At 41.3% G+C, this 17,859-nt stretch overlaps 1 protein-coding gene across 13 annotated transcripts in view; it reads left to right on the top strand.

Annotated features, from left to right (window-relative positions):
• Positions 1 to 17,859, top strand: part of LCA5L (lebercilin LCA5 like) — a 45,267-nt gene that overhangs the window by 8,005 nt on the left and 19,403 nt on the right. For 8 of the 13 annotated variants that reach the window (XR_013530548.1, XR_013530547.1, XM_078358415.1 and 5 more), the window contains exon 3: positions 11,162 to 11,493. The exons of the other annotated variants lie outside the window; for them this stretch is intronic. Coding sequence is in view for 6 of the 8 variants with exons in the window: in XM_078358415.1 (XP_078214541.1) it covers positions 11,172 to 11,493 (322 nt within the window). In the remaining 2 variants the exon portion in view is untranslated. The remainder of the gene's footprint in view (positions 1 to 11,161; positions 11,494 to 17,859) is intronic. 13 annotated transcript variants of the gene reach the window in all.

Below are 17,859 nucleotides of genomic sequence, written 5' to 3'. Positions count from 1 at the left end.
TGAGGCTGCAGTAAGCTGTGCTCACGCTACTGCACTCCAGCCTGGACAATGGAGTGAGACCCTGTCTCCAAAAAAAAAAAACATTCATTTTATAGCCATTTTGTAACCTATAGTGTCATTTAATTCTCTTGATAGTATTTTATAAGTACATAATCATTTTATTTCCACATAATAACTTGCCTCTTCTTTTCCAATATTTAGACCTAGTACCTCCAGACAACAGTGATAGTAGGCATTTCTTATCTTAATGCTTACATCAGTCTAAATTAATGTCTCAAGCTTAAATTAAGCTTCAAGCTGGTTTTCTGTTTGAGATAGGTATTTATCATATTGGGAAAGCTTTCATTTAGAGCAGTGTTAGCTTTCGGGTTAGCAGTGATGAGTTTTGTCAGGAATAATGGATATGAAGAGAGGAATTAAGAAAGCACAGAGGCATCATGAACATTAATTTATTTGATCAATATTTATTGGACACTTCATATTCTCAGGAACTCATCTAGGCACTGAGGTTGCAGCAGTGGACACAAGAATCAGAATGCGTGCCACTGTGCAGCACACAGTTAGTGGGGAAGTTGGGCTGCAAAAAGGCTGAGGAAGTAGAAATAGGTGTTATGTTAGATAACGTGTTAAAGAGAAAAAATGAAATGGGGAAGGCAATAGGAAATGCTGAGAATGAATAAGAAAATAGAGAAAATTTGCATATTAAGTACATTTTTTTTCCCAAGAGGCAGGACTAGTTAAGAATATAATTACCAGCTGGGCGCTCTGGTCTGGATCATGCCTGTAATCCCAGCACTTTGGGAGTCCAAGGCAGGTGGATGACTTGAGTCTAGGAGTTCTAGACCAGCCTGAGCAACATGGTAAAATCCTGTCTGTGCAAAAATACAAAAATTAGTTTGGCATGGTGGCACATGCCTGTAGTCCCCTTTTTTCATCTTATAACAGCAAAGAGCTGGGCGTGGTGGCTCAAGCCTGTAATCCCAGCACTTTGGGAGGCCGAGGCGGGTGGATCACAAGGTCAAGAGATCGAGACCATCCTGGTCAACATGGTGAAACCCCATCTCTACTAAAAATACAAAAAATTAGCTGGGCATGGTGGCGCGTGCCTGTAGTCCCAGCTACTTGGGAGGCTGAGGCAGGAGAATTGCCTGAACCCAGGAGGCTGAGGTTGTGGTGAGCCAAGATCGCGCCATTGCACGCCAACCTGGGTAACAAGAGCAAAACTCCGTCTCAAAAAAAAAAAAAAACAGCAAAGAAACAATTATAAACTCCAGAATGATAGGAACATAATAAAATTATGTTTCATGTGCAGCAAAATAGGCACCATTATACTGTAAACTGTTCAAAATATAAATACTGCCAAACTAAATCTGAACTATACTGTAAATTTGATATGACAAAAACTAGTGTAACTGCAGTAGATATTATCTGATTACTAACTTTGCCTATTTTAAGATCCTTTAAGGCGAAAGCCTACCCTCTTCATAACCCCATTGCTCAGAAGACACTAAATAAATGTTCTTTGACTGAACATATTAATTAAATAAGAACATTAGGGGCCGGACACAGTGGGTCATGCCTGTAATCCTAGCACTTTGAAAGGCTGAGGTGGAAGGATTGCTTGAGCCTATGAGTTCAAGACCAGCCTGGGCAACATAGTGAGACCCCATCCCTACAAAAAATAAAAATATTAGCCAGGCATGGTCGTATGTGCTTGTAATTTCAGCTGCTTGAGAGGCTGAGGTGGGAGGACTGCTTGAGCCTGGGAGGTCAAGCCTGCAGGGAGCTGTGATCACACCACTGCCCTCCAGTCCAGGCAACAGAGCAATAACCAGTCTCAGAAACAAAGAACATTGGCTTGAGGCCTAGATTTTTCAAAAATGCACCACATAATCAGAAATTTGTGTGTAGAAACTACATTTTTTATTGATAACAATAGAGAAGTGTAGCATATGTATATTAATATGAAGATTTTTCACAGTTCAATCAACTTAAAAGTGCAGTTACGGGCCTGATACCAGTCATCAGTCCATTTTTAACAGGTCAGTGAGAAAACTGGTATTTAACAGACTGAATATATCTTCACTTGACACATGCAGTCAGAGCACAGTCATTGCCGGCTGTAGTAATAGCCAAGGATCAAACTTGGGTTTACGTTCGTTTACATTGCTGGAAATGTCTCTCAGACTCCATTTCGTGAGAAGGAACTCCCACAGTGCCAGGTGAACCCAAATACACCTGTATTCAGGTCATATAGGTGGGTGGAAACATTAGGATGGGTCTGGGGTCCTGGGAACTCTAGAATTTAAGAATATTCTGTCTCTTTGGTAAAGGGTATAATTTATGTACAAGTAATTGTTTTGGAAATTTACCTACCCTGACAAGATGCATCTGAGTTTATTTTCTATGTGTGTGACAAATTCCTCCAGAACTTAACAGCTGAAAGCAACAGTATGGTTGGCCACCACGCCAAAAAACTACTTTGATAAGTGATAGTTTGATTTAAATTAATGTATTAGAGATATAGAAAATATGGTATTATATAATTTTTTCAAAATTAACAAAATAAACACTGTAGAAAGCAACTGTTAATCTAAATGAACTAAGTTATTTGTTTAGTATAAAGTCGTGATTTTTCCATTTTTTTGCAAGATAACTTGACTTTATAACTCCTGTGGCAGATTGACACAGAAGTTTTTGGATCTGTCTTTGTCCAGTTTTCAAAGGAACACTGACTAGAAAAATAGCAACAAACATTTATCATGTGGGTCATAGGCACAGCTGGTTCCTAGAGCTCAGGGTGTCTCTTAAGGCTACCATCAAGGTGCCAGTTGAGACTGCATTTATCTCAAGACTCACCCAGGAAAAAGATCCAAGCCCAGTCAGATGGTTGGTGGTGGGATTCCATCTCTCACAGGATATTGGACTGAGGGACTCGGTTCACCACTGGCTGTTGGCTGTAGGCCTTGGTTTCTTGCCATGTGTGCCTGTCCATGAGTCTGTTTATGGTGTAGCACTTGGCTTCCATTGGTGTGAGCAAGTGATAGAAAAAGAGAGTGATTAAGACAGGAGCCATTCATTCCTTTAGTGACCTAAACATGGAAGTGACATCTAAATCACACTCAAGGGCAGAGAATTACACAAGGACATGAGTACCAGGAAATGGGAATCACTGGGAGCCATTAGAGGCTTCCTGCCACACTGAGTGTGCATTACAAAGGCAGCCTCAGAAAGATAGAGCCTCAGAATTATGTTGTAATTCTCTTCTTTAGCTGGAGGTCCTGGAGTGTTCTGATACTCTCTAGGGAGGATGCAATGAGCTGTGATCTCACCACTGCCCTGCAGCCTGGGCAACACAACAAGACCCTGTCTTAAGAAAAAAGAAATGGTTAACCTCTAATTATACAACTAGGAACTTTCTATCTTATGTTCCTAATAAGGCAATTACATCTTGTAACCAGCCAATTATTTTATTTACTCTGTTTTTGTTGTTTTGTTGTTGTTTTTTTTTTGAGACGGAGTCTGACTCTGTCGGTGAGGCTGGAGTGCAGTGGTGCAATATCGGCCCACTGCAACTTCCACCTCCTGAGTTCAAGCAATTCTCCTGCCTCAGCCTCAGGAGTGGCTGGAATTACAGGCACACACCACCATGCCCAGCTAATGTTTTGTGTGTTTTCAGTGGAGACAGGGTTGCGCCATGTTGGTCAGGCTGGTCTCAAACTCCTGACCTCATGATCCACCCACCTCAGCCTCCCAAAATGCTGGAATTACAGGTGTGAGCCACCATGCCCCCGCCACTCTGCCTCTTTTTTCATCTTATAAAAGCCTTTTTCTTCAAGCCCCTCTTTAGCAAAGCCCCAAACCAGTTGAGTGTTTCCTAATTCTTGAATTGATGTTTACTCAAATAAACTCTTTAAAATTTTTAACACTCTTTTTTGGCATGAGTTTGGTGACAAACAATTTGTAACACTCTTTTTTTTTTTTTTTTTTTTTTGAGACGGAGTTTCGCTCTTGTTACCCAGGCTGGAGTGCAATGGCGCGATCTCGGCTCACCGCAATTTCCACCTCCTGGGTTCAGGCAATTCTCCTTCCTCAGCCTCCCGAGCAGCTGGGATTACAGGCACGCACCACCGTGCCCAGCTAATTTTTTGTAATTTTAGTAGAGACGGGGTTTCACCATGTTGACCAAGATGGTCTCGATCTGTTGACCTTGTGATCCACCCGCCTCGGCCTCCCAAAGTGCTGGGATTACAGGCTTGAGCCACCGCGCCCGGCCCAACACTCTTAATAATAGAAGGCCTTCTAGTCTTTCCACCAGTGCCTGCTGACCTTTTCCTAAACCTGAACACAGTACAGACTGAGTCTAAGGGAGCCCTAAGTGATTCTTCTGGAAAGACTCAGAAGTAGAATTGGTTTGGGAAAATGAACCATTGTGTGTCTATTCTAGGATGTAACTCCTGCTCATGCTGTACAGTGGGGATGGCCTCTGCCTCAGCCTGGGTAGAAAAAGGGTTTTCCTGGTAGACATGCCCCAGCCTTCAGCAGGTGCCCCAAATGACTTCCCTCATCTCCTAACTCCCTCTCTTTTCTCTCCTTTTTATCTCTTTCCTCTCTCTCTCTGGATGTCCTGTCTCTTCTAATTTTCCCCAGGATTCACCTTCCCTAGATAAATAATGAATACAAGGTAACCTCCTCAGCTTGATACAGGGCATCTTTGCAAAAGCTATAGCTAACATCACACTCAATGTGTTTTCCCCCTAAGATCCAAAATAAGACAAAGACATCCACTTTCATCACCACATCTGTTCAACTTTGTTCTAGAGATTCTGGCCAGTGCAATCAGGCAAGAAAAAGAAATAAAAGGGCCCATATTCGAAAAGGAGAATTAAACTCTATTCACAGATGACATAATCATCTATGTAGAAAACCTGATAGAATCTACAAAAAGGCTACTCGAACTAGTTTAGCAAGGTTGCAAGACACAAGATAATTTGCAAATATCAATTGTATCTGTATAGCAAATAATCAGAAATTGAAATTAAAAGACAATAGCACTTAACAGCAATACAATTCACCATCAAAAAACATGAAATACTTGTCCAGGTGTAGTGGTTCTCACCTGTAGTCCCTGCACTTTGGGAGGCCAAGGCAGGAATGGCTTGAGCCCAGGAGTTCAAGACTGACCTGGGTAATATGACAAAACTCCATCTCTACAAAAAATATAAAAATTAGCCTGGCGTGGTGGTGAACACCTGTAGTCCCAGCTACTCCAGAGGCTGAGGTGGGAGGATCACCTGAGCCCAAGAAGTTGAGGCTGCAGTGAGCTGTGATCACATCACTGCACTGCACTTTAACCTGGGCAATAGAGGGAAACCCTGCCTCAAAAAAAAAAGGCATATATATATGATGTGTATGTATGTGTGGATGTGTGGATGAATATGTGTGTGTGTGTGTGTGTGTGTGTGTGTGTGTGAAATAGGGATAAATCTGACAAAAGTTGTAAAAAAGTTGTACGTTGAAAATAGCAATACATTGCTGAAAGAAATTAAAGAAGATCTAGTAAATTGGAGGCATACCTTATTCCTGGGTTAGAATTCTCAATTTTGACAAGGTGTCAGTTCTCCCTAAATTTATATGTAGAATCAACACAGTTCCAATCTCAATCCTATTAGGCTTTTTTTTTTTTTTTAGGAATTGACAAACTGACTCTAAAATTTCCATGGGCATTCAGAATTTCCATGGACATTCTAAAATAGCTAGAACAACTTTGAAATGAAAGAACAGAGTTGGTCAACTAACACTACCTGATTTTAAGATTAATTATAAAGCTACAGTAACCCTGTAATCGCAGCACTTTGGGAGGCCGAGGCGGGTGGATTGCTTGAGCTCAGGAGTTCAAGACCAGCCTGAGTAACATGGCGAAACTCTGTCTCTACAAAAAAAAATTAGCCAGGTGTGGTGGCATGAGTCTGTCGTCTGGCTACTCAGGAGGCCGAGGTGGGAGGATCACTTAAACCCAGGAGGTAGAGGTTGCAAGAGCCAAGATAGTGCCACTGCACTCCAGCCTGGGCAATGGAAGGAGAATCGCTTGAACCTGGCAGGTGGAGGTTGCAGTGAGCTGAAATTGCACCACTGCACTCCAGCCTGGGCAATGGAAGGAGAATCGCTTGAACCTGGCAGGTGGAGATTGCAGTGAGCTGAAATTGCACCACTGCACTCCAGCCTGGGCAATGGAAGGAGAATCGCTTGAACCTGGCAGGTGGAGGTTGCAGTGAGCTGAAATTGCACCACTGCACTCCAGCCTGGGCAATGGAAGGAGAATCGCTTGAACCTGGCAGGTGGAGGTTGCAGTGAGCTGAAATTGCACCACTGCACTCCAGCCTGGGCAATGGAAGGAGACCCTGTCTCAAAAAAAAAAAAAAAAAGCTACAGTAACCAAAACAGTGTGGTACTGGTATAAAGATAGAGAAATAAATCAGTAGAACAGTATAGCGAGCACAGAAATAGATCAACATATAGATTATATGGGTTTTTACAAAGATGCAAAGGCAGTCGAGTGAGAAAAGGATTGTCTTTTCAACAAATGGTGCTGGAGCAATTAGATGTCCATATACCAAAAAATGAATTTTGTTCCATAATAAGTAACTCAAAATAGATTATAGACTTAAAGTAGAATTTCTAGAAGAAAGCAACGAGAATATCTTTGTGACTTCAGATCATGCAAAAATTTGTTAGATACACCACCAAAAGGATCTTTTTTTTTTTTTTTGAGATGGAGTTTTTGTTAACCAGGCTGGCGTGCAGTGGTGCAATTTCAGCTCACTGCAACCTCCACCTGCTAGGTTCAAGCGATTCTCCTGCCTCAGCCTCCCGAGTAGCTGAGATTACAGGTGCCGACCACCATGCCTGGCTAATTTTCATATTGTTTAGTAGAGTCGGAGTTTCGCCATATTGGCCAGGCTGCTCACAAACTCCTGACCTCAGGCAGTCTGCCCACCTCAGCCTCCCAAAGTGCTGGGATTATAGGCATGAGCCACCACGCCCAGCCAGGATCATTCTTCAAAGAACAAAATTGATAATTAGACTTCACCAAAATTAACAATCTGCTCTTTAAAAGACATTTTTAAGAGAATGAAAAATCACAGATGAGGAGAAAATGTTTGCAAAGCATGTATCTGATAAAGGATTTATATCTAGAATATTCACAGCAATTTTACTTGTAATAGCCCAAAACTAGAAATAGCTGAAATGTCTGTGAACAAATGAATAAGCAAATTATGGTTTGTACATACAATTGGAAATTACTCAGCAACTTTAAAAAAACAAATGAACTATTGATATTGATGCACATAGTAACATGGATGAATCCCATAATAATAGTGCTGAGTGAGAGAAGCCAAGCCAAACACAAACATATACTGGATGATTTCATTTATATAAAACTCTAGAATATGCAACATAATTGATAGTAGCAAACGGGTGTTTGCCTGGGTTGGGAGTGAGGCGCAGGCAGGGATAAGAGAGAGAAATTACAGTGGGGTGCTGGGAAGCTTTGGGACATTATATGGATGTGCTCACTGTCTTGATTGTGGTGATAGTTTCATGGGTATACACATTTCTAATCTTACCAAACTGTACTCTTACTCATTTTCCTTGATACCTCAATAAAAGAGGGTTAAAAATAAAGAATTGTATTCAAAAAGCTTAGGAACCAGTTGTGTTAAATATATATGCTCAGTAAGCCAAGTGAATTGACCTATTTGATATATTTTTTAAGATCTTCATTTTAAAATGTTAGTGAATCCGGTACAAAATCCATGTAAGTGTTGATATCACTGTTACCGAACTGTTTCATATGAAACCGGCTGGTACCAGTTTTTCTTGTGACTTCTTTTTGTCAAAGACTTTGCCATTATATTAAGAACAGTTGTCTCTTTGTTAATAGCAAAAAGTTTACCTAAAAGCCGATTTTACCTTAAAGCTTCTTTTAGTGACATTAATAAACTGTGATATACACTGAGCCTGTCAGTTCATAGACTGATCTTACCAAGTTGTAAATATATTCTTTCAAAAGAACATAGCATCTAAATATACTCTAAATATAAAGCATTTATGAAAACCTTTAAATTTAGCAAGCTCCCACAAATTCAGTGTTAGGATATGGATTGAAATTATGATTTTTGATTTTCAGATACTTTTGCCTATTTAATTATGAGACAAATCGGTGAGCGCAGCAATTAATCTGAAGTTGCTTATAGCTTTTTTTACATGAGACAGATTAGGTTATAATAGTGATCAGTAGTAGATTGATCGTTGCCTCATACTATGTGTTTTAGAAGTTTGATGAAAGCAAGCTGACGGTACATTCACTAGAAAATTGGTGGCAGTCATTTTCTACCCATCCATCCCACCAAAAAAAAAATTGTCTTTATAGTAGGACTACCCTTTACCCATCCTGAGGAAGCTAGATCCCTAACATTAGGCTAGGTAAATTATTGAGCAGGAAAGATTATGGATAATTGTGTCCACTGGAGCCAGTAGAACAACTCAGCATCCACAGAAGCTTATGACTTGCACATCCACCTGGGGAGGCTGGTAACGCCTTCAAATCCACCACCTTTCTCACAGCTAAATCTAGAAAGCCCTCCTTAGGGGACATTTTAATCTGGTAGAATTGTTTTAGGAACAAGGTTATTTATAGTCTTGTTTATTCTTATGTGGCTCTACAGGATTTCTATTTGAAATTTTTTTCTTTTTTTCCTATTATATCCATTTTTATTTAACTAAGAGACTAAGATGGCTAGTCTTCTACTTTACCAAACATGAGAGAAGCAAAGCTCACATTAGCCTTCTGTGAGGGGCTTGCATTTTTTAAAGAAAAAAGTACAAGTCAGGAGAGGGACAATTAGCAACGTGGTTTTTCAGGAATTCTCATAGGTTTACAGAAATAACAGTGATTGGCAATTAGATTGTTGTTTGAACCACAGGGTATGAGCTGTGGTGTCCAGCATATGGCATTGTTAGGTTAATTTATAGCTATTTGTGGCATCAGTCAGAGCCCACGGAGCAAGCAGCTTAGAAATGATTGCTTAGCTCAGCTGGGGGGATGGGGGATGTGACTGCAGTCTCATTCCAGTGCCTCTTTGGGCCTGATCATTTAAAGGGGATCTGTATTCCTCAGATAAGCTTCTTTTCTTTCTCAACCCTATGGGATTGGTCGTGTCACTCACATTTTACAGATGAACAAGAGCGCTTAAGTGACAGGCAGATGCAAGTTCAAACCCAAGCCTGTCCCCTCCAAATTGTCCATCACCTTCTACTCCATCACACTCCCCCTGACTTCTGTAGCTGGACAATTCAAGAATGTAACATGAAAAACACTCGATTTAAGCCTTCATCCAAAATTGCCTGCAGGAGACTTGTTGAAGGAGTGTTCTTTTTTAAGTGAGGAAGAAGGCGGGAATTTTTATAGGGCTTGAGCAGGAGAAGTCAGCTGAAGTCCAGCTTGAGTCAGAAACAGCTGGCCAAAATGCAACTTCTTCTTGAGGGTTATCAACCATTGTTTGAGCAATCGGGATTTATCAAGATAGGTGAGGAGGAAGTTAGGGACTGAGGTCATGAGCAAGAGGGCAGGAAGGAACAGCTCCTGGGGACAAGGACAGGCAAGACTGTGAGTGCTACAGTGGAGCATTTTTAGTCCTTCAGGATCCCTTACGCCTGCATCTGAGGTTCTTCTTTTTGAGACAGAGTTGGCTCTGTCACCCGGGCTGGAGTGCAGTGGTGCGATCAGAGCTCACTGCAATGTTTGCCTCCTGGGCTCAAGCAAACCCAGCTCAGCCTCCCAAGCAGCTGGGACTACAGGTGTGCACCACCATGCCCAGTTAATATTTTTGTTTTTCTGTAAAGACAGAGTTTCACCATGTTGCCTAGGCTGGTCCTGAACTCCTGAGCTCACGCTGTCCACCCGCCTTAGCCTCCCAAAGTGAGCCACAGTGCCCGGCCTGGATTCTTCTTAATCTAGATGCAAAGGTTCGCAAATGAAGATCTGCTTCTGCCCACCGCTACACAGCAGAATGTGTCTGGAAAGAGAAATTCTTTGCATTAGGAGTGTGTGATGTTCCTACCAATGTGTTGTTGCAGTAACGATGCTTAATGAGAAAAGCACTGCCCCTGGAGCTGGAAAACACGGACAGTCTCTAACTGTTCACCTGTCTGAACCTGTTTCCTCAAGGTGGCTGAGATTAGGTGATGTGGAAGCAGTCTGAACAAAGCAAGAGAACTAGTTCGATATTAAGTCTGGTTCTAATATTAATTACTGCTAGATCATTTGGACTAAGATGTCTTGTAGTGAGGAGATTGTAGACTGCCCAACATATTCCATCAGAAGAGAAGGCTAGAGAGTTAGGCAGATGCAGCAAAAAGCAGAAACTGAACAGGAAAAAGCCTCTCAGTAGAGAGAGTGATAAAGATTCCTGTTGCAAAGGACCTAATGCCAGCTAAATTCCCTTTTGCTTTCGTGATAAAACAGGAGAATTGAGAATTAAATGAAAAGATAATCCTTTTAAAGACCTCAGAAGATGGATCTGTTGTTCCAATCTGCTTTTGAGGTAGGCTGCTGTGAAAGAGAGACTTGTGGCATTACCATGCCTTAGTGCCGTAGCACCATAAAGAAACGCAGAACCTTCTGCTTTTTAACTAATGTTAGTAAGAAGATAAATTTTGGGTCTTTCTTGTATTTGACTTTCTATTCCTTAGCTTTTAAATTCTCACTTTAGACAACTAAGAGGGCTTATTCAAAGTATTCAAAGTTTGTGTCCATAGCTGAGCATGGCGGCTCACACATATAATCCCACCACTTTGTGAGACCGAGTTGGTAGGATCACTTGAGCTCAAAAGTTGAAACCAGCCTGGGCAACATAGTGAGACCTCTATTTCTACCAAAAAATAATAATAATAAGTTAGCCAGGCATGACGGCGCACACTTATAGTCCCAGCTACTCCAGAGGCTGAGAGGCTGCAGAGAGCCATAATCACACCCCTGCACTCCAGCCTAGGCAACAGGGTAAGACTCTGTCTCAAAAATATGTATATATATAAAATAAAGCATTAGTTCATTTTAATGTTAATAAATATAAATTCCAAAATACTTTTCTTTTGTTAGGTTGTTTGCTATGTCTTTGGCTGATCTAACAAAAACAAACATAGATGAACATCTCTCCAGTGTGGCATTAGAAAACAGTAGCAGGTCTGCAGAATGCAAGAGGAGCCCTGACACGGGCGGTTCTTCATGGAACAGGAACACCTCCGAGGAGAGTGTTGACTGCAGCAGATCTCACTGCTCCTGCCGGAGTTTAAGTTCTCAGTACGGTTATTCAAAAGACTTTCTCTCTGATTGTTCAGAAAAGGCCATTAATAGAAATTATTTCAAGCAGCCTGTGGTAAAAGAAAAGGAGAAGAAAAACTATAATGTTTCTAAAATCTCCCAACCTAAAGGTAAGAAGCAAAGTTTCTCAAGCAAGACCAAATTTCTGGTCATAATGACGTGATTTTGCTACACTAGTATTTGAAGTGGTTCATACTCATTTTGTTTTCCCATATTATAAATGTGAACTTTTATAGAAGAAATTAGGAAATAGAGAAATTAAGAATCATTATAAAATAACAGAAAGGATTCAAAGGTAAAGCCTAGTCCCTGCATGGCTTACTCTACTGGAACCTGCTAGTGAAGTTAGTTCATTTTTAGTTAACTGGTGACCTTGTTACAGAGTGCCACAGTACTTGGATTTCACTGGCTTCTTGCCTTTCATCTCAGCTGAAGAATCAATCTTTGAATCACCAGTGAAATGTAAATACCTGTCTCCACCCCAAGAGGATGGTCTCCAAGTCCAGTGAGGCATATTGGCAAAGACAGTCTTTTGAAACAGAGATGGTTCAAAAAGCTGTTAATAACGTCATTTCTTTGTAAATTTTTTTTTTTTTTGAGGTGGAGTTTCGCTCCCGTTACTCAGGCTGGAGTGCAATGGCGGGATCTCAGCTCACCTCAGCCTCCACCTCCTGCGTTCAGGCAATTCTCCTGCCTCAGCCTCCTGAGTAGCTGGGATTACAGGCTTGAGCCACCGTGCCCAGCCTTCTTTGTAGATTTTTAAAGTACCAACTCTGTCAACTCGCAGCTGTCCCAATTGGAATTAGCTTGTGTTATCTTCGGTCTCCTTTCTTATTCCTTCCTCCCATTTTAGGCAATCTTGAGCCCGTAAGTATTTCTTATATAGAAATAGCTGGAGCTCCTGTCCACACTGAGCCTCAGAGCACCTCAGTCAACAGGCACACAGTAATTAAGAGCCTGCTGTTTGCTGGGCACATCTACCACTGTTATGTGTACCCTTCCTCTTGCATCCCAGCCTGCAGTTACCAACTGTGTCCAGGACCCTCTGTGCCACTTCTGGAACACCTATAATCTTGGGTTCCCCTGCTTAGCCCAGGGGTTCTTTATCTAAGACTCTATGTCCATGAAATTCTATGCATTTTTTGTGTCTCTCTGTGTTGGTAAACTTTTCTAGAAAGACATGTAGCTTTCACCAGATTCTTGAAAGGTTAAATGTTGCTTTTCTAGAGAGATAGGAGTCCTACATCCACTGGCAAGGCCCAGAGCAGGAGATGAGAAGTCCACTCTTTCTCTCATGGCTGGTCTCATCAGAAATGAACATCATGGTTAGATCCTACAAATACACAATTCCTTATCCACATTTGAAATTTACAGATCTCTGAAAATCCAACATCTTTCATATCCTTTGCATCAAAATTGATTTGGCAATAAAAACCTTATTTGAACTAATATGAAATAGATCTTTACTTATTTTACTTAGTTTGAATAGGCATTATATTTCACTACAAAAATATAGTTTCATTCAGCTGGGCTGTAATCCAAGCACTTTGGAGGCCAAGGCGGGTGGATCACCTGAGGTCAGGAGTTCAAGACCAGCCTGACCAACATGGTGAAACCCCGTCTTTAAAAAAATTAAATAAATAAATAAAAATAAAAAATATATAGTTTCATTAAAGGGTGTTGTTCCAGACCCCACTGGGAGAACTATGGAAAATACCGTATATGTACTTACCATTAAAAACCCTCAAATTTTGAAACAGTTCCAGGGGTTTACAATAAGAGATCTTGAATCTATCTACTACCTATTATACTGATCCCAAGCTTCTATGGGATCATGCAGGAAGGCAGTCTGTATTTATAAAACTTTCTATGAGAAAGAAATGCATTTTAAGTTCTAAGTACCTTATAATTTAGCTTTTCAAAGCTGATTCCTTATTTATTTATTCAACAAATGCTTATTGAGTTATTTATGCAAGGCGCCTGTTTATAACTTGAGAGCAACCTAAATTAATTCAGTTACTTCACAGGAGACCAGAATCCTAAATTTCATTATCCAGAAGAGTAAAAGCTTTGCTCTTTCTTGGATGTGCTTTTGTATATTAATATTCTGAAATTATTTTGAATAAATCTTGCATGTATCTTTAACTCAGATTTTTATGTCCCAGGAAACCCTGGCCCAGCATGTGGTAAATGTAAAATGCTAACTACGACTTGAAGCTTTGTCACAGAACAATGAAATATTTCCTTGTCTTTTTCCTTTATTCTTTTGTTCCCAGTTCATGTTTTGCCAGTGTTTGCCAAAGTAATTTAAGCAGCAAGTAATTTCTTGCCCCCTGGTATAATATAATTCTAACCCAAAGCAAGGAGGCGTCATGTTTTAGCCAGTGCAGCCCCTTCTCAAGCAAATGTCCAATGAAAAGCAGCTCTCTTACCCTACGCGGGTAACGCTGGATGAGGAGCCACCAGCGGAGATGCAGAATTCACCAAAGAACAGTAACATCAGAGATATTTTCAATTCTCATCTTAGAAAACTGATGAAAGCAAATTTTATGGCAGAAAGACATTTCATAGAGAGAATCAGTGATGTGAAACGAGGACTCAGTGTAATAGAATCTTTGCTTTGGTCAAACACTGGGGATTTACTTACATCACTGTAAATAGCAAGTAATATAGTTTTACAACTTGCTTTTCAAGAATCAGCCTTCTTTTGTAGAAAATGTCCGTTCAGAATTCTTTCAATTATGTATCCTGTTAGGAAACTGCTTCCTTTACGTATTTTCTTTGTCAATACAATGCCAAAAACGTGTCATGGTCATTCAAGACATTAGTATTCAAATAAAAAGAAGTTAGTTTACCATATTCAAATGCTTGGAACACCTTGTCGTGTGTCCTTGGTCCAGCTGTAGGTGGACAACCTAAGGTGGTAGTGAAGAGACACCTTCTCTAGCAGGCTGACAATGGAAACTGCCGAGAACAGGAAAAGGAGACGCTCCTCCTTTGAACCTCTTATTCACCCTGGTTCTTGGAGAAAATGGCTTCATCTCTTTTAGGGTGAAATAGAGTGTAGACCCCTCACCCCGTATGTCAGAAGCAGAGCTGGAGTGAAGGTGTGGAGGAGCACGGAGATAGAATGAGACGCTGAGACCAAAGGGGACAATGACAGGAGAGGGAAGTAGGATGAGGCCAGGAGGGAAAGGAGGAGGAGGAAACAGCATGGACAGAGGAGAACAAGAGAACGGCTAAAGTAAGGCTGTGAAGGGGAGGTGGGCCTGGGGAGACAGGCTAGGAAGGAAGACAGGTCTGTTTGTGGGTGAAGTCAGCGTGGGAACATTCTTAGAGCTGTCCAGAAGAACGTACGTCATTTTACGTAATGTGCAGATGCTGTTTCGGCAACTGTGAACTTAAATTTATCTTTGTGGTGAATTAAGTTAACTTACGTGAATGTTTTAATTCAGCCGTTTAAAACTTAGTTATCTTAAGGATAGTCATTCAGCTAAATCCGCCCCTATTATTTGTGAAATGGGATTGAAATTAGAAATTACACAATTCTTATTATGTATGGGTTAGGATAATGAGATATAAAATCATGAAGGATTACGCCCTCTCCCAGTTTTTCATAGCCTTTATAGTTATACAAGTATGCATGATGGATATAGTATGAATTTGTTACCCCTCAAATGCAAGTGAGGGGTATGTAACCTGGCTCATCCTCCCTACCCACTCACTAGGGTAGACAGGAAGTTCAATCTCAGATGCATTTGGGGAATGGAGGGAATATGAGGGGGCAGGGATGTGGAAACAGCCTTATACAAAGAAGAGTATTGGGGAGGAGCCTCTGTCCTTCATTTTTACCATTTACATGCTCCTTGTCCAAGCCCATGTGATCTGTAAAAGGCCAACCCCTCCCCTTTTCAAAGCATTTATGCCCTCTGCACTTCTTGACTCCCAGAGCCTTGGCCAGAGCTCCTGTGGCCATGGCGCTTAGTCCCTCAGCACCCTCTCATGCCTCTGCCTTCCCATCACTTGAGCATGGCATGAGAGGGGCATATAAGTCTCCAGTGCCCGTGGAACCCATCACCAGTCCTTCTGTCTTAGTGAAAGCCCTCTCTCCTACAGGGTCAGAGCACCTAAGATCTGGAAGACATTACAAGTTGGGAGTCAGGTTCAGTCATGCTGGCCATGGTGTAGAACATGTCAGTCCTCGCCCACCCCTATTTTAAACCAGCCTGATCCGTATTGCCTGGGTCTCAAGTTTCCCTAGCCAGTGCCCAGAGTATTCAAGCGTACAGCCTCAACAAACCCACAGACACATCTTCGCAGACCTTCTAGAAGGTGTCCTAGAGGCTGGCCTGCTCCGCTTCCCACTTCTTAGTGTGCTCGGAAGCCTATTCTAAAATACTCAATATTCAACCATAGCCCCGACTAAACTGTGGGGAAAAACGTACACTTGAAGACATAATTGGAAAGACGGGCCACCAGTTACTGATGTGATACTGATACTGTGTTGTATAATCTATGTATTCTTTCACAGTCATGATTCAAATCCTTTCATCTCCAGAAGGCACACTTTGGCTCTCTTGGTTCATTGTTTCTATCACAGGTAGAATTGCCTTTTTCACCACCTGGAGCAAACATATTAAGCCACATCTCAGATGTGTCCACACTTGGACCAGTATTTTAAGGTTAGGACTCTGATGATATTGGGCCACTAAATGTCCTCTCTCCAGAATGAGGATCAGACATTTTTAGAGTTTAGAATCCAGTTTCGATTTCTCCTTCTCAGAATCTAGATATATGAACATGTATATTTGCACACCACATGTATATTTACATACACAGGTGCACACATATGTATACCCCTATATCGTACGAATGCACACACCTGTGTGGCACTAGCATAGGCACACAGACAGTGGGCTCTGTCTCTCCACTTCCTGTGTGCCCACTGACAAGGGACATCCCCAAGCTTCATCATGTTTATCTTTAAAATGGGATAATAGGCCGGGCGCGGTGGCTCATGCCTGTAATCCCAGCACTTTGGGAGGCCGAGGTGGGTGGATCTCCTGAGGTCAGGAGTTCAAGACCAGCCTGGCCAACATAGTGAAACCCCATCTCTAAAAAAAAAAAAAAATTACAATGGGGTAATAGTACAGTCATTTACACATGTATTTAACATACTCAAATTCAATTATGTAAGGTTGGTGCTAAATGTGATGTTTTTAAAGACTTTTTGTTTAAAATAGACCCCTGAACACATGCCAGTTACTTCATTTGGTGCCCAGCCAAAGTAACAGGAAAAACTATGTTGGATTTATTGAGACATGGAAAATCAGTATCTGTAGATAAATAGACTATACAATTTGATGACTTTTTGGAGATCATTTTGAGTATATGAGATCTTTACATTGGGATCTCATGTTACACTGTAATTACCCATAACATATTGTTGAAGGGATTATATCCAATAATCTACAGAAAGCGTTTAGTTCAATGCCTGACATAGAACAAGCACTTAGTAAATTTCAGCTATTATCATGGGGATTGTCTGTCTTTGAGACAGGGTCTCACTTTTTCACCCAGGCTGGATTGTACCAGCTCACTGCAGCCTCAAACTCCTGGGCTCAAGTGACCCTCCCACCAAGAATCCTCAGGAGCTAGGGCTATTGGCATGTGCCACCACACTAGGCTACTTCTTAAATTTTTTTTAGAGGCCGGGCACGGCGGCTCATGCCTGTCATCCCAGCACTTTGGGAGTCCAAGGAGGGTGAATCACTTGAGATCAGGAGTTGGAGACCAGCCTGGCCAACATGGTGAAACTTCATCTCTACTAAAAATACAAAAATTAACTGGTTGTGGTGGCAGGTGCCTGTAATCCCAGCTACTTGGGAGGCTGAGGCAAGAGAATCACTTGAACCTGGGAGGCAGAGGTGGTAGTGAGCTGAGACTGCACCACTGCACTCCAGCCTGGACGACAGAGCGAGACTCCATCTCAAAAAAAATAAATAAACAAAAGTTAAAATTAAAAAGTAATTTTTTTTAGAGACAAGATCTTACTCTGTTGATCACGCTGTTCTCAAACTCCTGGCCTCAAGCAGTCCTCCCACCACAGCCTCCCAAAGTGCAGAGATTACAGACATGAGCCACTGCACCAGGCCTATTACAGTTTTTAGTCCAGCTCTTATAATAGAAATCTAAGCACAGATTTGAGAGTCAAAGAAGACCTGGTTTTCAATCCATTCTGTGTCACTTTGCGGCTATACATATATCTCATTTAATACAATTATTTAAGGTCCGTTGTAATATATTTTATAGCTGGAGATTTTATTCAGCTATAAAATATATTACAATGGACCTTAAATAATTGTATTAAATGAGATATTTATATATAAAGTACCTGGCCTAAAGCATAGGCATTTATTAAGTGTTAGGTTTTTTCCCCTTCTGGTTACACTTAACGCTTCTGTGTATGTGTGTGG

Source organism: Callithrix jacchus, chromosome 21 (assembly GCF_049354715.1).
Source record: "Callithrix jacchus isolate 240 chromosome 21, calJac240_pri, whole genome shotgun sequence".
Lineage (NCBI taxonomy): Eukaryota > Metazoa > Chordata > Mammalia > Primates > Cebidae > Callithrix > Callithrix jacchus.
This window is presented reverse-complemented; position numbering and strand designations above follow the sequence as displayed.